Source organism: Electrona antarctica (assembly GCF_951216825.1).
Source record: "Electrona antarctica genome assembly, chromosome: 5".
NCBI lineage: Eukaryota > Metazoa > Chordata > Actinopteri > Myctophiformes > Myctophidae > Electrona > Electrona antarctica.
In genome coordinates, this window is record NC_136810.1 from 41,334,037 (window position 1) to 41,355,017 (window position 20,981).

Consider the following 20,981-nt stretch of genomic DNA (forward strand, 5'->3'; position numbering starts at 1 on the left):
CTGTCTGTCACATTAACTAACTGACCTCTCATGTTTACCTCTCGTGTCTAAATGCGACTGCCTGAAAGCGACTAAAAAGGCCCATGCAGTGTTCACCACTGATGCTGCTTTTCATACTGAACAAACACTTCCTGTTTTCTGTGCCTCTCCTCCCCAATCAGTGATTGCCACCAGGTGCTGACTCATGATCAGTGATTGACAGCAATAATTGACACCAATGATTGATACCAATTAGGCAAATTAGGGGTTTTGACATTTTATTTTGAAGTTTCAGCCTGAAACGCTGGTTCTGAAGTTTCTGAACCAATCAGAGCGTTGCATCCCTCCAGGCTATGGGGTCTCAAAGTCTGCACGTGAATTTCGTTTGTAAACAAAGTGACAGGGAGACATAGCAGATTATTTCTAACCTATAGACAACCTATATACATATTTTAGCGTGATGATTAATAGTGATACACTGTCAGGTTGTCATCTTGAATTGGATTAAAAACGGATCAGTTCTTTAATCAAAACGAGCTGTGGAGGAGGAATCAATTAAGAAGCATGGGAATAAAACTGGTGAGCTTTGAGATTTTCATTGGCTTTTATCGATGTGTATCTCTACACGTCATCACGCAGCACGTTTTCGTTTTCAGGAAGTAATTCAAAAAAGATTTTTATGGACTTTTGATATAAAAACACACAGAAATGAGAATTTGCCCATTTTTTTGGCATCCATTGTTAGGTATGCCCATATGATGACCACGGATGTGGTCTAAAAGTGTGAAAAACTTATTTTTCATTTCACTATGCCTTTAACAGTTTCTTTTCTGTAATGGTTCTGTTCAGAATTTATTGTCTCCCGTCTTTCCACAAAATAATCGAAAATGCTCGATAGTGGGCTCGATAAGAACCCAGCTTGATAAGCCTGATCGATAAGGTGCTCGTTATCAGTAAAAAAAATAATGAGCTCCATCCCTAATTCTATAATGCGTTCTACTCAGGAACGGTCCTGGATGACATCACAGGGTCGGGGTGCATTCCTGAAGAGCAGTGCTCGTGTCTGCACGACGGCAATCCGTTCAGCCCTGGAGAGTCCTACACGAAGTCATGCAGGAAATGGTAAGATTTGTGGGGAGTCCTACACGAGGTCATGCAGGAAATGGTAAGATTTGTGGGGAGTCCTACACGAAGTCATGCAGGAAATGGTAAGATTTGTGGGGAGTCCTACACAAAGTTATGCAGGAAATGGTAACGTTCATTCACTGATTTACAATCAGCGTATTGGGGGGGGGGGGGGGGGGGGGGGGGGTTATGGGGGGGGCGAAATCAGCCCTCAACGGCTTCTGTCAGAAATATATCTAGAGCCTGTGGAAACCCATTCTGGCATTTTCTCCAATGGCATGGCTCGTTAGTCAACTTTTTTTTTTTTTTTGCAGATAAAGTTTTAGACCGTGGTCGGTTAAGACTGATATTACGGAGTCCGACATACATGGCCGGTTAAGACTGAGATTAGGGTTTGGGTAGCCTATAGGGTTAGTAATGTACAGCACCTGTCTTCATGGTTTGTGTGTGTGTGTGTGTGTGTGTGTGTGTGTGTGTGTGTGTGTGTGTGTGTGTGTGTGTGTGTGTGTGTGTGTGTGTGTGTGTGTGTGTGTGTGTGTGTGGTACTGCATTGTTTAACAGCACCTGTCTTCACGGTGTGTGGTGCTGACTGAACTGTGCTGTCTTGGTGAGGGAATGTTAGCAAAATTTGTGGCAGATCTGCAAACTAAATGCTTACCACTAGCTTTCTTTACAAGCTATTCAAATGTATTCATAAAGGTGTCTACTATCACCTCTGAATTTGTCCCAACCCAACTCACTTGGGAAACTGAAAGTTGGGGTACCATTATCAACCTATGCAGGCAAAATTAACAAAATGTAATTCTGTTTCAAGTAGCATGTGACGGGTCTGGGTCAAACTAGGGGGTTTTCATGATTCCGAATCCAATGCAGAGGAAATCTTGAGGTGCCGCACACGCCAATAGCCAGAGTGCCAATATTTTATTAGGATGTAGCAGGTAAGACAAATGAATCCGAATCCAATGCAAGCATTAACATTTGCACAAAAAACACTCCATGGTCTTAAAATGGCCATAGCCACTTTTCCAAATTTGATGACCTCATCACATTTGAAAGCTACTGTAGTGGTAAGTATTTATTTTTGCAGATCTGCCACAAATTTCGCTATATTTCCCTAATTATCTGTCTGAACAGCACCTGTCTTCATGGTACTGTGTTCTTTTTAACAGCACCTGTCTTCACGGCCTGTGGCACTGCGAGGACATGGATTGTCCTTCCACCTGCTCCCTGGTAGGGGGTGCTCACGTCACTACCTACGACGACAACCAGTACACCTTCCATGGAGACTGTTCTTACATCTTGTCCAAGGTGAGGAGCCTCCAAGGTGAGGAGTGTCCAAGGTGAGTGCTCCAAGGTGAGGAGTGTCCAAGGTGAGGAATGTCCAAGGTGAGGAGTGTCCAAGGTGAGGAGTGTCCAAGGTGAGTGCTCCAAGGTGAGGAGTGTCCAAGGTGAGGAATGTCCAAGGTGAGGAGTGTCCAAGGTGAGGAGTGTCCAAGGTGAGGAGTGTCCAAGGTGAGTTGTGTCCAAGGTGAGTCGTGTCCAAGGTGAGGAGTGTCCAAGGTGAGGAGTGTCCAAGGTGAGTCGTGTCCAAGGTGAGGAGCCTCCAAAGTGAGGAGCGTCCAAGGTGAGGAGCCTCCAATGTGAGGAGTGTCCAAGGTGAGGAGCCTCCAAGATGAGGAGTGTCCAAGGTGAGGAGCCTCCAAGGTGAGGAGTGTCCAAGGTGAGGAGCCTCCAAGGTGAGGAGTATCCAAGGTGAGGAGGTCAAATGAGATTCAAATGAGAGGAATTGTTCTTACAAGGACACGACAACAACAGTGATAACATCAAATACAGTAGAGCCTATCATATGTACACAACTCGCTTCAAGGGAAAGGCTCGCTCAACTCAAGACAGTCTTTGAGGGTTCAGGCGTATGCTGGGTGCAGATTCAGAAAATACATAAAGGGGGAATAAAATTCATACTCTCAGTAATAGTAGGAGTCTTGTATTCTTGTTTAATAATGTTGTAGGATTTGACAAAAAAAAACAAAAAAACAACACATATGTTTTAGTTACTCCACTGCAGATCTTGTCAATAGAAAATCCTATTGACTAGATTTTTCCTTCCGGTGAAATATTTTCTTTTCTGGCCAAAAACTGCATTTTATACATGTGGTGGGGGGCTCAGGGTGCATCCACTAGGGATGTCTTTGTATTGGTAAGTACTAGCGAAAGTGTTCTTTTTATTTTGGCAGAAGTCGACAGGCTGTGCAGTCTTCATGCGTGTGCAGGAAAGGAAGTCGAGAGTAACATAGTCTTAAGGAGAAGTCCTTCAGGCTATATGGACCAGAGCTAATCCACCTGTAACACCTAATAACACATGTATAACATGTTTTTTTCAGGAAATGAACGGGACTTTCACGGTCGTCGGGGACATGTACAGCTGTGGAAACAAATACGAGAGCTGTCTGGAAGCGGTGACCGTCATACTGCCAGGGGCAACTGTAAGACCTTTTAGTGGTTCTCACCATTGATCTTTGCTTGGGGGGCGGGGGGGGTGTTGTAATGATGCTCCATCAGCTAAATGATGGACTCTCATTCATTTCATGCTCTCAAGAGTTAAATTATTAAGCATGCATCTGCATTAATTCATTTACAAGAATTTTGATCAACGGCTGCCTGTTGTCTCTCCTAATGGTACCAACATCAATACAGCATGGAATTGTGAATTGTGGAATTGTAATGATGCTCCATCAGCTAAATGATGGACTCTCATTAATTTCATGCTCTCAAGAGTTAAATTATTAAGCATGCATCTGCATTAATTAATTTACAAGAATTTTGATCAACGGCTGCCTGTTGTCTCTCCTAATGGTACCAACATCAATACAGCATGGAATTGTGGACAAAATCGTATCCAACCAAAGGCCATCCCTTTGGTCAAATCCATCCCTAGTAGATACGTGCGTCTATCAGTAGTACGTTAGACGATATGTACGATATGTTAGAAACCCCATTCAAACCTATTTAGGTTCATCTTACGGTGGACATGTTTGCCTGAAATGGAATCTTTGAAATGTTTCATAGTTTTAGAAATATAGTGCTTTCAAATTTGAGAAATTTATAATGGGGCTCAATGGCAGCTCTATGGCACGTCAAAAAAATCACTTTCACCTAGAAACTCCATTCACACATTTTATAATTCAGCTTACTGTGGAGACACATGCTGGAACTTTTTACTTTGAAATGATTTGTAGTTTCTCAGTTATTTAACTTAAACGCCCAATGCATTCTCAATGGCAATAGCACAAACTTTGGCATGCTGCTAGTCCTACATACTTACACCTAGAAACCCCATTCAAACCTATTTAGGTTCATCTTACGGTGGACATGTTTGCCTGAAAAGAAATCTTTGAAATGTTTCATAGTTTTAGAAATATATAGTGCAAGGACACTTCGACCAACTCTGGGGGAGCCCGGGTTCGAACTGGCAACCTTGCAGTTACCATCCAGCCACTCTACCCCCTGAGCCACCGCCGCCCTGTTTTGGTTTGGTTTTACTATAGTTTATGACAGAATGGAGAGAGAAAGCTAAATTCATTGACAAAGTACATTTGGAATTTGTCACCCATCCTACACACCCTAGAAGGTCCAGGGAAAGGCCTACATACTCTCCAAGAGTTGGGAAAGAACATATCAAGAGAGTGGTAGGCCCTTGGATTGACCAGTGGATGCAATGTACCCCACTTTGAGGTGTCACGTCTTAGGCCTAGATTTAGGGTAGGATTGAACCAGTCGCACTGTAGCCATACAAAGGCCTAGGGTTCCCAGATTGTAAAATGTTGTTCCTCCATCTTGGGAGAGTATGTAGGCCTTTCACTGGACCTCCTAGCCACTAAGATGATCACAGGCCCACCACTTAAAGACCACATGTTAGGGTGCCCAAATCTGAAGTTAGGTGGTCAAATGACCTGAAACTGAAGCAATTCAGTAAAGGTCAACGCTTCCTCATGGGGTCATTTTAGGGCCTAGGACCTCCAGTAAAGGGTAAAATACTCTTCTCGTTGTGGGAACAACATATCCAACGATGAGGACCCCAGGCCCAAAGATGTCCCCCTGGAAACTGTTTCAACTTTGGGTCAGCCTACATGTAAAAGTGCCCAAAGTTGAAAGAAGGTTGTCAAATGAACTGAAACTGAAGCAATGGTGTAATTGTGCCAAAATCTGAAGTTAGGTGGTCAAATGACCTGAAACTGAAGCAATTCAGTAAAGGTCAACGCTTCCTCGTGGGGTCATTTTAGGGCCTATAGGACCTCCAGTAAAGGGTAAAATACTCTTCTTGGTTGTGGGAACAACATATCCAACGATGAGGACCCCAGGCCCAAAGATGTCCCCCTGGCAACTGTTTCAACTTTGGGTCAGCCTACATGTAAAAGTGCCCAAAGTTGAAGGGCAGAGCTTCAACTTCAGCTACCCAGTACCCAAGGTTGAAGCCCTTCAACTTTGGGCAGATCTACAAGCTCGTAGTGCGGCACCGAGTGCCACGCTACGAGCTTGTAGATCTGCTATTTTTCAGTGGGGTACATTGAATCACTGGTCCTGGGTCAATCCAAGGGCCTACCACTCCACTCTCTTGATATGTTGTTCCCCAACTCTTGGAGAGTATTTAGGCCTTTTACTGGAGGTCCCAGCCCCTAAAATGACCCCAGGAGGAAGTGTTGACCTTTACTGAATTGCTTCAGTTTGAGTTCATTTGAGCACCTAAATTCAGATTTGGGCACCGTAGCATGTGGTTTTTAAGTGGTGGGCCTCGGGTCATCCTAGGGGCTAGAACAGGGGTGCCCACACATTTATGACGTGAGATCTACTTTCAAAATGACCAGCTCAACAAGATCTACCCACTGAAAAAAGAAGTGTACCATTGCTGAAAATAGTTTAAATATATAATGTACCTGGGGGGGCTTTGGAATAGGGAGAAACTAGAAAGGTCGCAATTTTAAAAAATTGCAAAGTGTGGTTGCCACAGTCGCTTACATAGGCCCCTCCCACTAATGTTGCTAGCCAATTACAATTTCAAGTCACACCTGTGATCATGTGGGATTTATGCCCCCAAAAATCATGTTTTTGCGAGAAATGGTTAAAGTTTTCGCATTTGCGGCGCCCCCTATAGATGAAAATGGAATTGCTTTTGGCTTTTGGTTGATTAAACCACCCCGGACATGTGATTCAAATTTGGGATGGATTGGACATTCCGTTCGTGATTTATGGCATTTTTTGTGATATAGGCCCCTCCTACTAATTTCGGACGACGATTACGGCCAAACGATACGCACTACCAAAATTCTGCCGATGGTGTTTTAATCGGATAGGTCCAGAGATCATGTGTGCTGATTTTTGTGAGATTTGGACAAAATCTGTAGAAGGAGCAGCAAAAAGTGTGTTTTGGATAAAATTCTAAATGGCGGAAAATCTATCATGACGCAAATGGGCGTGGCCTATATGGGGAGATGCGTCAGGACCCAAGGAAGCCAGGGAAAAAAACAATTTGATTTTACGACCTACGGTTCAAGAGTTATAAGCCAAAATGTAAAGTGGGCTGTTATAGCGCCACCATGAGGCCGACCGATAACATTATAAGTTGATTAATTTTAGTAATTATTATGAACCTACCCTCCAAGTTTTGTAACTATAGTGCTTACAGTCTCTGAGGAAAAAATACTTGAATGTGAGAAAATGCGAAAAATCGCATTTTCCCATTCATGTCAATGGGGAAATTTTATTCACTAATAAATTAATATCAATTAAACTATACAACATTTCTGTTAAAAAAATACAAGCACATCCTTCCCGATGCAGCCGGTCAATTTGAGATATGGCTCAAGTGCGTACAGTCAAAACGGTGGAAGGAGTAGTGCGTCAAACAAAAGACTAATCCAGTGGAATAAGTATAAAGTGTTCCAATTGCAATAGTCTGGTTGCGGCAGTTTCTGCTGTCAAAATATGTCCCCCCCGTATTTAACTTAAACGCCCAATGCATTCTCAATGGCAATATCACAAACTTTGGCATGCTGCTAGTCCTACATACTTACACCTAGAAACCCCATTCAAACCTATTTAGGTTCATCTTACAGTGGACATGTTTGCCTGAAAAGGAATCTTTGAAATGTTTCATAGTTTTAGAAATATAGTGCTTTCCAATTTGATACATTTATAATGGGGCTCAATGGCAGCTCTATGGCACGTCAAAAATAACTTTCACCTAGAAACTCCATTCACACATTTTATAATTCAGCTTACTGTGAAGACAAATGCTGGAACATTTTACTTTGAAATGATTTGTAGTTTCTGAGTTATTTAACTTAAACGCCCAATGCATTCTCAATGGCAATAGCACAAACTTTGGCATGCTGCTAGTCCTATAGTGATATGAATGCTGTTCATCCCTAGTGGATATGTGCGTCTATCAGTACAGTGATATGAATGCTATTCATCCCTAGTGGATACGTGCATCTATCAGTACAGTGATATGAATGCTGTTCATCCCTAGTAGATACGTGCATCTATCAGTACAGTGCTATGAATGCTGTTCATCCCTAGTGGATACGTGCATCTATCAGTACAGTGATATGAATGCTGTTCATCTTGCAGACAGTTCGAGTTCAAGACACCGGGATGGTCTTCTACAACAGACTGAGCAGTCAACTACCGCTGTCCCTGAGTGAGTACATTTACTCATCACATCTTGATGATGTCATCAAGATGTGATTCACCATGTTAATGATTTTTTTCAGACCTCCAGTTCTAGGAAACACAGAATGGGGGATTTTTGTATTATTTCCACACAGCTCTTAATTCTGTGCAGTTAATTTGCAGCTGTCAGCCCTAAGAGCAGAAGTCTTCTTTGTGGTATTGTCAACCCGATCATTCAACGTTAAAACATTAGGCAAGAGGAGAATACGAGTTCCCATTACCTCAGATAATACTTCTGAAACTCTAGATCAGTGGTTTTCAACCAGTGGTCCTTGAGGGGCCGGGTTCCAGGTGGTCCCCAGCTAAACCAAATTGACCCTTATAGATCTCTCAGGAGTTACATTATTGTTAAACATCTGCATTAGTTAATTTACAAGAAGTCTACACAATTAAAAATAATTGTTATTTTGATCAACATCTGCCTGCTATCTCTCCTATGGTACCAACATCAATACAGCATGGAATTTGGACAAAATTATATCATTACATTACATTACATTACAGTCATTTAGCAGACGCTTTTATCCAAAGCGACTTACAATAAGTGTATTCAACATAGGTAGGGAACAAAAACTACTAATCACCAGAAGTCTTTAGTGCATTTTCTGCAAAAACAAGCAACCAAGAGTATACCTAGCGCTAAGGTAAAAGTGCAATATATCAGCTACCTATTTCCTTAAACAGATGAGACAAAATAGCTAAATCAAATGAGCATGAGCTAAAACAATTAAGTGTATCGACTAAACAAGATCCAATAAACAATACAACAATAGAAAACGAGCGTTCGTACAACTAGTTAACAACTAGTTAACATATCCAACGATAACAAAATATTCTTTAGTTTTGGGTCTAAATGTCATCAAATGGTCTGTGGCTCAAATGCCCAATAAATAATGGTCCTTGATATGAAAGGTTGAAAACCACTGCTCTATTGCTCAGTGGGAGTAGTAAAACAATTGAGTTTTGAGTAATTGTTTTCCACGGCTGGTTGTTATTTTCACAGAGGATGTAACCATCTTCAGAGCGTCATCGTTCTACATGGTCGTTCACACCTCCTACGGACTGACGCTCACCATACAGTTAACACCGCTGATGCAGGTCTACATCACTGCTGCTAGTCGGCTGAGAGGCAACCTCAGAGGTACGCACGCACGCACGCACGCACGCACGCACGCACGCACACACACACACACACACACACACACACACACACACACACACACACACCTTTAACGTTTTTATTTGCGTTCACATTTAACAAGAAATTCTTGTACACAAACAATAGCAGATGCACAAACATGGAAAACTCTACAACAAGTGCTTCAGGATACAGATCACGGGTACAGGAAGCATCGCCCCCTCCATATATGGACACTGACAATCATCACAGACACTGAACAGAATGTAGCCAATGCCTGATCAGCTCTCTGCTTATAGGGCATTCCTGCAATCTGCAGGCCAATCACAACTGCTTTAAAAATCCCACAATCCCACGACTGGAAATGTTTGCATGACCAAAGTCTTACATTTGTGATTTGTGACGTATGAAAGGAGTATGACTATTTCATTTGTGTAGTGTACGTTTTTGATTTGAAATAGTTAGATTGAATAGTTCATTAGACAGAATGTAAAAATCACACCCGTGTGAAGTGAGGGGCGCTCTTATCATACATCATCTCATTCCGGCCAATCACATTTTGCGTCCTCACATTTTTCCGTCCTCACTTTTTATCATCAATATGTACTTTGCTCAGCCAATCAAATCATTGCTATGGGGTGCTCAGCCAAAAAAAACAGCAACAGAGTACAGTCCAAACACTTATTCCAAAAGGGATAGCACCAAAACAAAAAGACAGTTTCATATATATCGTGTACGTCCAGGCCTGTGCGGAGATTACAACGACGTGGAGGCTGACGACTTTGAGGCGAGCTACGGGCTGATCGAGGGCCACGCCGTGCCATTCGCCAACTCCTGGAGGTCCATATCCAGATGCCCAGACGTGCCCATCTCCATCGGCAGCCCATGTGGTGTCAGTACAGAGAAAGGTAGGTCAATATCTCCATCGGCAGCCCATGTGGTGTCAGTACAGAGAAAGGTAGGTCCATATCTCCATAGGCAGCCTGTGTGGTGTCAGTACAGAGAAAGGTAGGTCCATATCTCCATAGGCAGCCTGTGTGGTGTCAGTACAGAGAAAGGTAGGTCCATATCTCCATAGGCAGCCTGTGTGGTGTCAGTACAGAGCAAGGTAGGTCCATATCTCCATAGGCAGCCTGTGTGGTTCCAGTACAGTAAAGAGAAAGGTAGGGTCCATATCTCCATAGGCAGCCTGTGTGGTTCCAGTACAGTAAAGAGAAAGGTAGGTCCATATCTCCATAGGCAGCCCATTTGGTGTCAGTACAGAGAAAGGTAGGTCCATATCTCCATAGGCAGCCTGTGTGGTGTCAGTACAGAGAAAGGTAGGTCCATATCTCCATAGGCAGCCTGTGTGGTGTCAGTAAAGAGAAAGGTAGGTCCATATCTCCATAGGCAGCCTGTGTGGTGTCAGTACAGAGAAAGGTAGGTCCATATCTCCATAGGCAGCCTGTGTGGTTCCAGAACAGTAAAGAGAAAGGTAGGTCCATATCTCCATAGGCAGCCCATTTGGTGTCAGTAAAGAGAAAGGTAGGTCCATATCTCCATAGGCAGCCCATTTGGTGTCAGTAAAGAGAAAGGTAAGTCCATATCTCCATAGGCAGCCCATTTGGTGTCAGTACAGAGAAAGGTAGGTCCATATCTCCATAGGCAGCCTGTGTGGTGTCAGTAAAGAGAAAGGTAGGTCCATATCTCCATAGGCAGCCCATTTGGTGTCAGTACAGAGAAAGGTAGGTCCATATCTCCATAGGCAGCCTGTGTGGTGTCAGTAAAGAGAAAGGTAGGTCCATATCTCCATAGGCAGCCTGTGTGGTGTCAGTACAGAGAAAGGTAGGTCCATATCTCCATAGGCAGCCTGTGTGGTGTCAGTACAGAGAAAGGTAGGTCCATATCTCTATAGGCAGCCTGTGTGGTGTCAGTACAGAGAAAGGTAGGTCCATATCTCTATAGGCAGCCTGTGTGGTTCCAGAACAGAGAAAGGTACGTGACACATGGTCGCATGACAGAAAGGAAAGAAGAAAGAGGGGGGAGATCAAGGCAGGAAAGAAGAAAGTTTCAGCGCTTTTTCCACAAAAAAGAAGTAAAAGGTTTCAGATATTTGAAGCTTGTTTCACAAAAGCACAATTGTTGGGTTTCTCCTAGATTATTCAACAACAGAACACTCTCTTATCTAATATTACAATTGTAAACTTCAGGCGCTCACATGGTTAAAACACATTCACAGCCATTAACGAGTAAAGTCGTCAATTAAGGGTTTGTATTGAGGAATGCCTCGCGTTTGCAATCAATAAAACCAGAAATTATGAAGAAGAAGCAGTGCCGTGATTTTTTTCCACCGTAAAACATGATCATCAGGTATTATAATTAGGAGGAAGATTTATATATATATATATATATATATATATATATATATATATGATGCGGATGTGTTGCCAAGTCCGCGTATTGTAAGCGAGTTGTAGTGTGTAGAAAGTCAGGTTGTGTGGTCTTGTTGTCATAGACCTGGCAACAACGGTGGGGGCGGAGCCAATGGAAAGACGGGATGCAGTGTTGCCAGGTCCGCGTATTGTAAGCGAGTTGTAGTGTGTGCAAGTAGACTGTAGAAAGTCTTTGTGGGCTTGTTTTCATAGACCTGGCAACAGTGTTCCGTGGCCCGTGTGTGTGAGTGTGTGAGTGTGTGTGCGTGGGTGTGGGAGCTTTTGGCGATAGTGAATGTAGTAAAGAAATACATTGCCGGCGTGAGGGTGAAAGGGAGCTGATTTTGGTGGCAGTGAAATGAGCATTGGTTTGCGAGTGCTGTTCAGACTATGAGGAGATAGCGCTGGAACGACGCTGAGGGTAAGTCCGTGACGTGTGAGTGCAGTGTGTAGGACGGTGGTGCAGTGTTTAGGACGGAAGGCCAGGCATGACGTAGCTATTGACTTTGGGTTCCTTAAAACACATGTAGCACGTGTTTGTTTGTGTTTGTATGAACAGAGACCTATGATCCATGATAGCCTGTGTGTGTGTGTGTGTGTGTGTGTGTGTGCGTGTGTGTGTGTGCGTGTGTGCGTGCGTGCGTGCGTGCGTGCGTGCGTGCGTGCGTGCGTGCGTGCGTGCGTGTTTGTTTAAACAGAGACCTATGCCAACCATTGGTGTTCCAAGATGGCCGACCCGACGGGACCGTTCTCTAAATGCCACTGTGCGATGAGCCCAGACGACTTTGTCCAAGTAAGATTGTACTTGATCCCTTCTTTTATCTAATTTAATTAAATAAGTAAGACCTGATCCCTTCTTTTAGTTCATTTCTTTCGGTACAGAGAGAGTATTCACAAGGTATAGTATCACAAGAGTATCATAAGGTAAGAACAATAAGTAACAGATGAAAGGTCAAGAAGTCCCTTCCCCACTAAGAGCTAAGTTGTAATATTACCTGTCAGTGGGGAGTGTTGGCTGATGAATGAATATCAACATCCTAATACATCCTAATACTGGGGGGTCAAATTATGACCCCCCAGTCAAAAAACACTTTGTTTGAAATAGACAGTTAACTACCTGTCAGTGGGGAGTGTTGGCTGGGAGGAGGAGGAGGAGTAGGACTAAGGCCCTACCTATACGTCCTCTCTGGGGGGGAGGGGGGGGGGGGGGGGGGTAACTACCTGTCAGTGGGGAGTGTTGGCTGGGAGGAGGAGTAGGACTAAGGCCCTACCTATACGTCCTCTCTGGGGGGTAACTACCTGTCAGTGGGGAGTGTATAGGACCATTATATAGCCTATATATATATATATCCCACAGGGCGTTCAACACCCCACAACATAGGCTGACTATTACAGCGTCATCAGAGAATTTCAAGATGTAGTTGTTAGGCTTGTTGTTAGGTATGATCAAGTAAGAGTTGATTTATGAAAAAAACAAACACAATGCATAGTACAGCACAATGAACCGTAGGTTTTCTTTATATTATTTATATTGATGTTGTTTTAGTCATATTATCTTTGACTCTTTGGAATAAAATTTCCTGTTGGTCCGTCACGGCCCCGTATATGGTCAAGCCTTGTGACATCGCGTGACATCATCAGGGATCTCCAAATATGGGCAAATATGTAGTCACAACGTAGACGACATCGCCAGGGGCCCTTCCCCATATATGGGAATGTCAATATATGGCCATATCACGCCTCCATATATGGGCACGCCTCGTGACACCATGTGACATTAAACAGTCATTCGTCTGCACTAAGAAGGCGGCTGAATTAATCTGTGCTGCGATGGAGAGTGGGGATTAGGCCAGAGAATATGCAAAATCTTCCATGCATTCTAACAGAATTTGCCAGGGTCTCAATCATTTTCAATGATGGCCTGCACCTTGTGTCATTAGTGCCTGCACTCAGGATGACTGTGTTCATGCTGCTTGAGAATGATTGGAATGTGGGGGAGGAGATCTAGAATCTTTGCACCAGAAAAAGAGCTGGTTATACAGTGGGGAATGGTTAAGGGGTACTGCAAGGGTGATTGCTGGTGTTGATCAGTGATATGGACGCTTCTGACCTTGTTTCATAGAGTTCAAGCACAGCTGAGCTCATCGAGTGCAGAGGGGGCGGTGACGAGTGGCCATGTGTAGTGTTGGTCACTACATGCGCTGGACATGGAGGGACAGCGTGTGTAGGACAGAGGTCTTATATGAGACGATTTTAAGATGACTCCATTATTCTCCATAGATAAATATATTCCACAAACCAGGGGATGAGCGAGTGACGTCAGGTATTCGGCCTTCTATGGCTTAGCTTTGGTTTTGTTTTGTCAGTGAAAAAAGGTAGTAGAGTTTTAGTCGATGAAATCAATACTGACTGTGTGTGCGCGCGTGCGTGTCTGTTCCTCTCCACAGACGTGCATCTATCACACCTGTGCGTGTGCAAACACTGACAGTGAACAGTGCATGTGTGCCGTGGTCTCCTCTTACATGCGCGCCTGCGCCGCAGCAGGCATCGCATTGGACGGATGGAGAGACACAATGTGCAGTAAGTCCTTTTAATTAACTCATTAGACAGATGGAGAGACACAATGTGCAGTAAGTCCTTTTAATTAACTCATTAGACAGATGGAGAGACACAATGTGCAGTAAGTCCTTTTAATTAACTCATTAGACAGATGGAGGACACAATGTGCAGTAAGTCCTTTTAATTAACTCATTAGACAGATGGAGAGACACAATGTGCAGTAAGTCCTTTTAATTAACTCATTAGACAGATGGAGAGACACAATGTGCAGTAAGGCCTCATTCACACGTATCAAACACCGATCAAGCAAATGTTTGGTTGTTTTTTTGTTTTTTTAGGCCACCACAATGCTTTTCCAATGGGAGTCACATTTGTGTTTGATTGCTGATTGCTGGTGGTGTTCTGCCCCTCCCCCCTGATCAAACACAAATGTTTGGTCAAACCATGTGACTCCCATTGGAAAAGCATTGTGGTGGCCTAAAAAAAAAAAAAAACGACCAAACATTTGCTTGATTGGTGTTTTATACGTGTGAATGAGGCCTTAGTCCTTTTAATTAACTCATTAGACAGATGGAGAGACACAATGTGCAGTAAGTCCTTTTAAGAGCTCACTCGCTGCCAAGAACATCTTAGGACGTCTTGTTGCCAATGGCGCTCGTTGCCAAGAAGGACTTTTGACGTCTTTGTATATTATTTATTGATTCAGATTCAGAATGCTCTCGCTGATATCCACCACCTCCTACAACATGTCTAACATCTCCATAATGTTCTCCACCATGTTCTACAACAATACATGGGCAACTGGCGGCCCGTGGGGTGGGCCACATGCGGCCCCCACCGTCACTTAATGCGGCCCGCAGGTTAATATACAGAATACTGACACATTATTGATTTCTGCTAATTACTAGTAGCATCACTTCCCCTCTGAAATTTTATTTAATAATATTTGGACTGCTGGACAGCTGACTGTAGGCTCTCTTCACTCTTAAATGTATATGGCAATTTAATTTATTTGATGCTGAAGTAGGCCTAACATGTTTGTTTAATTTCAAAGTTTTTATATTTAAATGAGATGAAGAAAATCACCACTCACATCACACATTTCTATGCGAATGGTTTTACTACTGCCACATGTCGACAGGTGTGTGTAGGCTAAAGAGGCTTTAGGGAAACAGGTTTGCCTCTAAATGTATTCATGCAGGAGGCCTTACGTGCGCAATGATGACAGGTCTAGGTTGTCTATTTCTATGTTGTTGTGTTTGACAGTGTTTCCCAAAAGTGTCTGATTGGCTGCAGTGTTGTTTTTGTCGACTAAAACTAAGACAAAAAATGTTTGTCGAAAACTAAATGGAAACTAAATGAAAACTAAGCTATGATGACTAAAACTAAGCTAAATGTATTGACAATTTCGTCAACAGATAGAAAATAGTCTAAAATGTTAGGAAGGGACTAGTGGACAAGAGATCCAGTATATGTCATTTTACAATTGGTTGCATGCTGAAAATAGCAGATCTACAAGCTCACAACATGAGCTTGTAGGTCGGCTATTTTCAGCATGTGTAAAAACAGTCATTACGATGGCATCAACGCCCACCAAAATACATTTTAGTCGACTAAATCAACTGTAGATTTAGTCCACTAAAATCTTATGATATTTAATCGACTAAAACTAGACTAACACTAAAACATTCCGGGTGACTAAAATGTGACTAAATGGAAACTATTCAAGAGACTACAACTAAAACTAAAATCTAAATTTTCTGCCAAAAACAACACTGATTGGCTGCCATGCAGCCAATTAGGCCGCACACAGGCTTCTGTGTGTGGCCTAGAGGGGTGTGTTCAAGCTACGTGCAATACAACATTTCTTTGCAAAACCCAGCCAATAGTTAGTAGTACTGTACTTGCGTGCTCTGCTTGCACACAAGTAAGCCATGTATGGCACCTCGACAGAGTGCATTTCTAGTTTTGGCCTGATATCAGCTGAGTATTAACCACTTACTTATTTGGTCACCTGCGATAATCTGTTCATAAATAATTATGTTCTCTTCACATTTTGTGAATGAAGCCTAATTTGTAACTTCCTTAATCACAATGTTTTTGTTCAGTAAGGTTTGGCCTTATAGATGGAAATGGGGCTTTTTACTCCATAAATTCCATAACTTATAATTTGTAAAGGTTTCAAAATAATACAAGCCATTTTAACACATTATGTGCCCTTTCAACATTTTCAAAATAGTGACCCAGGGTGCCCAATATTATTTTTGACATTTTATTTATTTTTTATAAAAATCTTTAAAAAAAGTTTTTTCATTATTTTTTTTCAAAGACGTCCACAGACGTCCTGGGCACCGCATAGCGGTAATTCCCAGGACGTCTGTGGACGTCTTGGGACACAAATTGTTAAGTTGAGTAGCCCTGTTCTACAACATGTCTAACATCTCCTCCATAGTGTGCTCCATCCAGGTCTCCACTGCCCTTCCACCATGGTCTATAACATGTCTAACATCTCCTCCATAATGTGCTCCATCCAGGTCTCCACTGCCCTGTCGCCATGGTCTACAACATGTCTAACATCTCCATGTTCTCCAGGTGTCCACTGCCCTGTCTCCATGGTCTTCAGCTACAACATGTCCAGCTGTGGTCGTTCGTGCCGCTCCCTCAGCCAGCCGGACCCGACCTGCCTGCTCCCCGGAGGAGGAGGACACCCCCTGGTAGTGGAGGGCTGTGGCTGCGCTGCAGGGACATTCCTTAACCAGAAGGGGCAGTGTGTGGGGGCGTCGCTGTGCCCCTGCTATGTGGGAGAGCACGTGGTGGGAGCCGGACACATCCTGACCATCCGCGGAGCCACCTGGTGATTGTTTATTAACTTTGCCACCATGTGGCTTTCGCCAGCCGGATTTGGGCAGATTACTACCCAAGCACTTATGTTGTCCCGTCTCGCAAAATGAGAGCAGAAGAAAAGGCTAATGTTGGCATTAGCAGACGATGTCTATCTTTCTCCAGAAACGTTAAAGATGGAGTGCCGTGATTTCCCCCCCCCTAAAACATGATCATCACGTACTATGATTATATAGGAGGAAGATTTCTTTCAAAAAAGTGTACAGAAAGTAGGGATGTGCAGACAATTTGGACGAAACTGATATCCGATATAATTAATTACTGTTATGGCCAATAACCGATATTACCGATGTCGATAAGATCTCATTCTGTATTGAAAAATTATAATTTGTCCATTCTGAAAAATACATGTAACAGCGTATCTTATCTCTGAATATATATCTTTGAATATTATAACCACACCTGGGGGTCTATTAGAGTAATGTTAACTCCGTAGTCACATGCAAAAGAGAAAAAGTACAAAATCACGGCACTCCATCTTTAATATTTTAATCACGATGCCGTGAAAAATCAGAAATCCGATCTGAACCTCGGATGTCTGATCAACACCACGGACAGCGACGTAGTTTCAGAGAAAACAGCGAGAGAAGATGGTCATTATAATGGTACTTTATGGATGCACACAGGTTTTCGTGCGGGCGGGGGTGAGCAATGCGTTGCCTAGCAACCGGCTCATGGCTAAAAGTTTTTTAATGTTGCCGTTTCAGATATAAAACATAAATACACGTCAGCAGCAGACAATAGATGGCTCTTATAAAACACATTGGAGTATTTTGCTAAAATAAAAACAGTCAGAGTATAGAGGTTGCCTAGAGGTTGCCTTATTCTCAGTAGAACAAAAAATATGTTTTTGAGTGGTGCTAGCCACTCCTACAGATACGTAGCAACGTGTGTCTGTCTGTATGTATACTATATGTATGTCTAAGCGCGGAAATACAGTTTTTCCACCAAGTGTCACTGTTACGCAGCCTAACACACGCACACATGCACGCACAGTACAGTACAGTACAGTACAGTACAGTACAGTACAGTACAGTACAGTACAGTACAGTACAGTACAGTACCACTCAGTTCAGACAGGTCTGATTTTTTTCCTTTGCCTTCCATTCTGTCCACACTGTAGTGTTTGCAGATATGGACAGTTGAACTGCCACAAAGGAACTAACGAGAGTGAGTATCCAACACTATTTCAACACTCTATACAGCGCTTTTATCCAAGGCGAATTACATAGATACATTCACCCACACACACACACACACACACACACACACACACACACACACACACACACACACACACACACACACACACACACACACACACACACACACACACACACACACCCCCAATGACTTTAACATGCATGTATACTGTATACCCACAGTGTGCACACTACCCATGACTTTCTTCAACTGCTCCAGTGCCCCGCCAGGCACAACGGGATCAGAGTGCCAACAGAGCTGCCACGATCCAGACATAGAATGTGTGAGTAGGTCTTTGGTTTATAACACGACAACAAACGTACCTAAGTGTCCAATCACATGTATACATCAGGTCGTCTGTGTGTCTGTGTGTGTCTGTGTGTGTCTGTCTGTGTGTGTCTGTGCGTGCGTGCGTGCGTGCGTGCGTGCGTGCGTGCGTGCGTGCGTGCGTGCGTGCGTGCGTGCGTGCGTGCGTGCGTGCGTGCGTGCGTGCGTGCGTGTAGGTGAGTGGTCAGTGCATGTCAGGCTGCGTGTGTCCGGACGACCTGCTGTCAGACGGTCGTGGAGGATGCATGGAGGAGCAGCGATGTCCCTGTTCTCACAGCGGAGAGTCCTACCAGCCTGGGCAGACCGTCAAGGTCGACTGTAACACCTGGTAATGACTATACCTCTAAAATAGCACCTGGCAATGATTATATACCTCTAAAATAACACCTGGTAATGATTATATAAAAAAAACGTTCGCTCTGAAAGAATATATATTCAAAGATTTGTGCCGCATTTTTAAGATTTTTCGAAATATAGCAGACCTACAAGCGGCTTGTAGATCTGCTATTTTTCAATACCTAAAGTATAACATAATGCTTAGTTAAAACACCAAAAGGGGTTCCCATCCAGAATGGGTTAATGACTATACCTCTAAATCACACCTGGTAATGACTATACCTCTAAATCACCCCAGATAATGACTATACCTCTAAATAACACATGGTAATGACTATATACAGTACACATCTAAAATAACAACTGGAAATGACGTATACCTCTAAATTACACCTGGTAATGACTATACCTCTAAATTACACCTGGTAATGATTATATACCTCTAAAATAACACATGGTAATGACTATACCTCTAAATAACACCTGGTAATGACTATACCTCTAAATAACACATGGTAATGACTATACCTCTAAATAACACCTGGTAATGACTATACCTCTAAATCACACCTGGTAATGACTATACCTCTAAATTACACCTGGTAATGATTATATACCTCTAAAATAACACATGGTAATGACTATACCTCTAAATAACACCTGGTAATGACTATACCTCTAAATAACACCTGGTAATGACTATACCTCTAAATCACACCTGGTAATGAATATACCTCTAAATAACACCTGGTAATGACTATACCTCTAAAATAACACCTGATAATGATTATATACCTCTAAATAACACCTGGTAAATGACTATATCTCTAAATAACACCGGGTAATGATTATATACCTCTAAAATAACACCTGGTAAATGACTATATCTCTAAATAACACCTGGAAATGACTGTATACCTATAAAATAACAATTATTATACCTCTAAATATGACTGTAAAGGCCTATCCATAGTCCAGTTTTCGGTGAAGAGGTGATGACCAAAATGGTGCTTAGTAAAAATGGAGATATGAGTTGTGTGAGTGGTGACCACTGTGGCTCAGTGACGTCATGTTGTAGTTTTCGGTGCAGGTCACCTCTTCACAGAAGACTGGACTATATGAATTGGCTTTTCCCTTCAGGGGTCGCCACAGCGAATCATCTGCATCCATCTCACCCTGTTCTCTGCCTCCTCTTCTCTCACACCAGCTAACTTCATGTCCTCTTCCTCTAGGCCTCCTCTCTGGCAGTTCCAATCTCAACATCCTTCTACCAATAAACTCACTATCCCTCCTCTGTACGTGTCTGTACGCTGTCCCTCCTGATCCTATCTATCCTTGTTACTCCCAGAGAGAACCTCAATATTTTACCTCCAGCTCTGCTTCCTGTCTTTTCCTCAGTGCGACTGTCTCTACACCATAGATGTCTGTCTCTAAACCATACAACATAGCTGTCTGTCTGTCTGTCTGTCTGTCTGTCTGTCTGTCTGTCTGTCTGTCTGTCTGTCTGTCTGTCTGTCTCTAAACCATACAACATAGCTGTCTGTCTGTCTGTCTGTCTGTCTGTCTGTCTCTAAACCATACAACATAGCTGCCTGTCTCTAAACCATACAACATAGCTGTCTCTCTGTCTCTAAACCATACAATATACAGTAGCTGTCTGTTTCTATGCCATGATACAACATGCTGTCAATGAGTCAATGAGTTGAGAATGACATGATTTGGTTGTCACACGCCAGGACAATGCTCCACAAGTCTCAGACTCTTCTCCCTTCTGGCTCCAAAACTATGGAATAAACTTCCCATTGCAATCAGAACTGCAGACCCACCTGTTCAGACTCTTAAGGTCTCCACACACTGGGCGCGAATCGGATGCGAATTCGGATTTTTAGCGGCGTTTCTCCATCGGTTTTCCGAAAAACGCGACCGGTGTGCAACCACCTTTAGCCTGTAACACTTGCCCCAGCATCAACGACCTTACAGGCGTATGCAAACGCTCAACATATGTAATTTAGATTACATTGCATTGCATTGCATTGCATTGTATGTTTATACGCTTAGTTTCATTATATAGATATTCTACTGTTAGATGGATCATAGGTTATTGGTTTACTTATGATCCTAGTTGACTTTTTCTATGTATTTGATGTATTACCAAATGTTGTTCTTGCTTACTGTAAATCGCTCTGGATTAAGAGTGTCTGATAAATGCCTACATTGTAAATTGTAATGAGTCCAGAATGTCATGGTTTTGGTTTTCACCTGCAGCACGTGCA

The 20,981-nt window shown here is 42.9% G+C and overlaps 1 protein-coding gene across 1 annotated transcript in view; it reads left to right on the forward strand.

The window, feature by feature from the left end:
* LOC306923987 (mucin-2-like) overlaps positions 1 to 16,799 on the forward strand; it is a gene marked incomplete at both ends in the record, with an annotated part of 32,997 nt that extends 16,198 nt beyond the window's left edge. Inside the window, 7 exons of the mRNA XM_079502331.1 lie at positions 984 to 1,101; positions 2,274 to 2,412; positions 3,486 to 3,587; positions 7,732 to 7,801; positions 8,837 to 8,974; positions 9,715 to 9,879; positions 16,534 to 16,799. Coding sequence (XP_079358457.1) covers positions 984 to 1,101; positions 2,274 to 2,412; positions 3,486 to 3,587; positions 7,732 to 7,801; positions 8,837 to 8,974; positions 9,715 to 9,879; positions 16,534 to 16,799 — 998 coding nt within the window. The remainder of the gene's footprint in view (positions 1 to 983; positions 1,102 to 2,273; positions 2,413 to 3,485; positions 3,588 to 7,731; positions 7,802 to 8,836; positions 8,975 to 9,714; positions 9,880 to 16,533) is intronic.
* Positions 16,800 to 20,981: the final 4,182 nt, after the last annotated feature.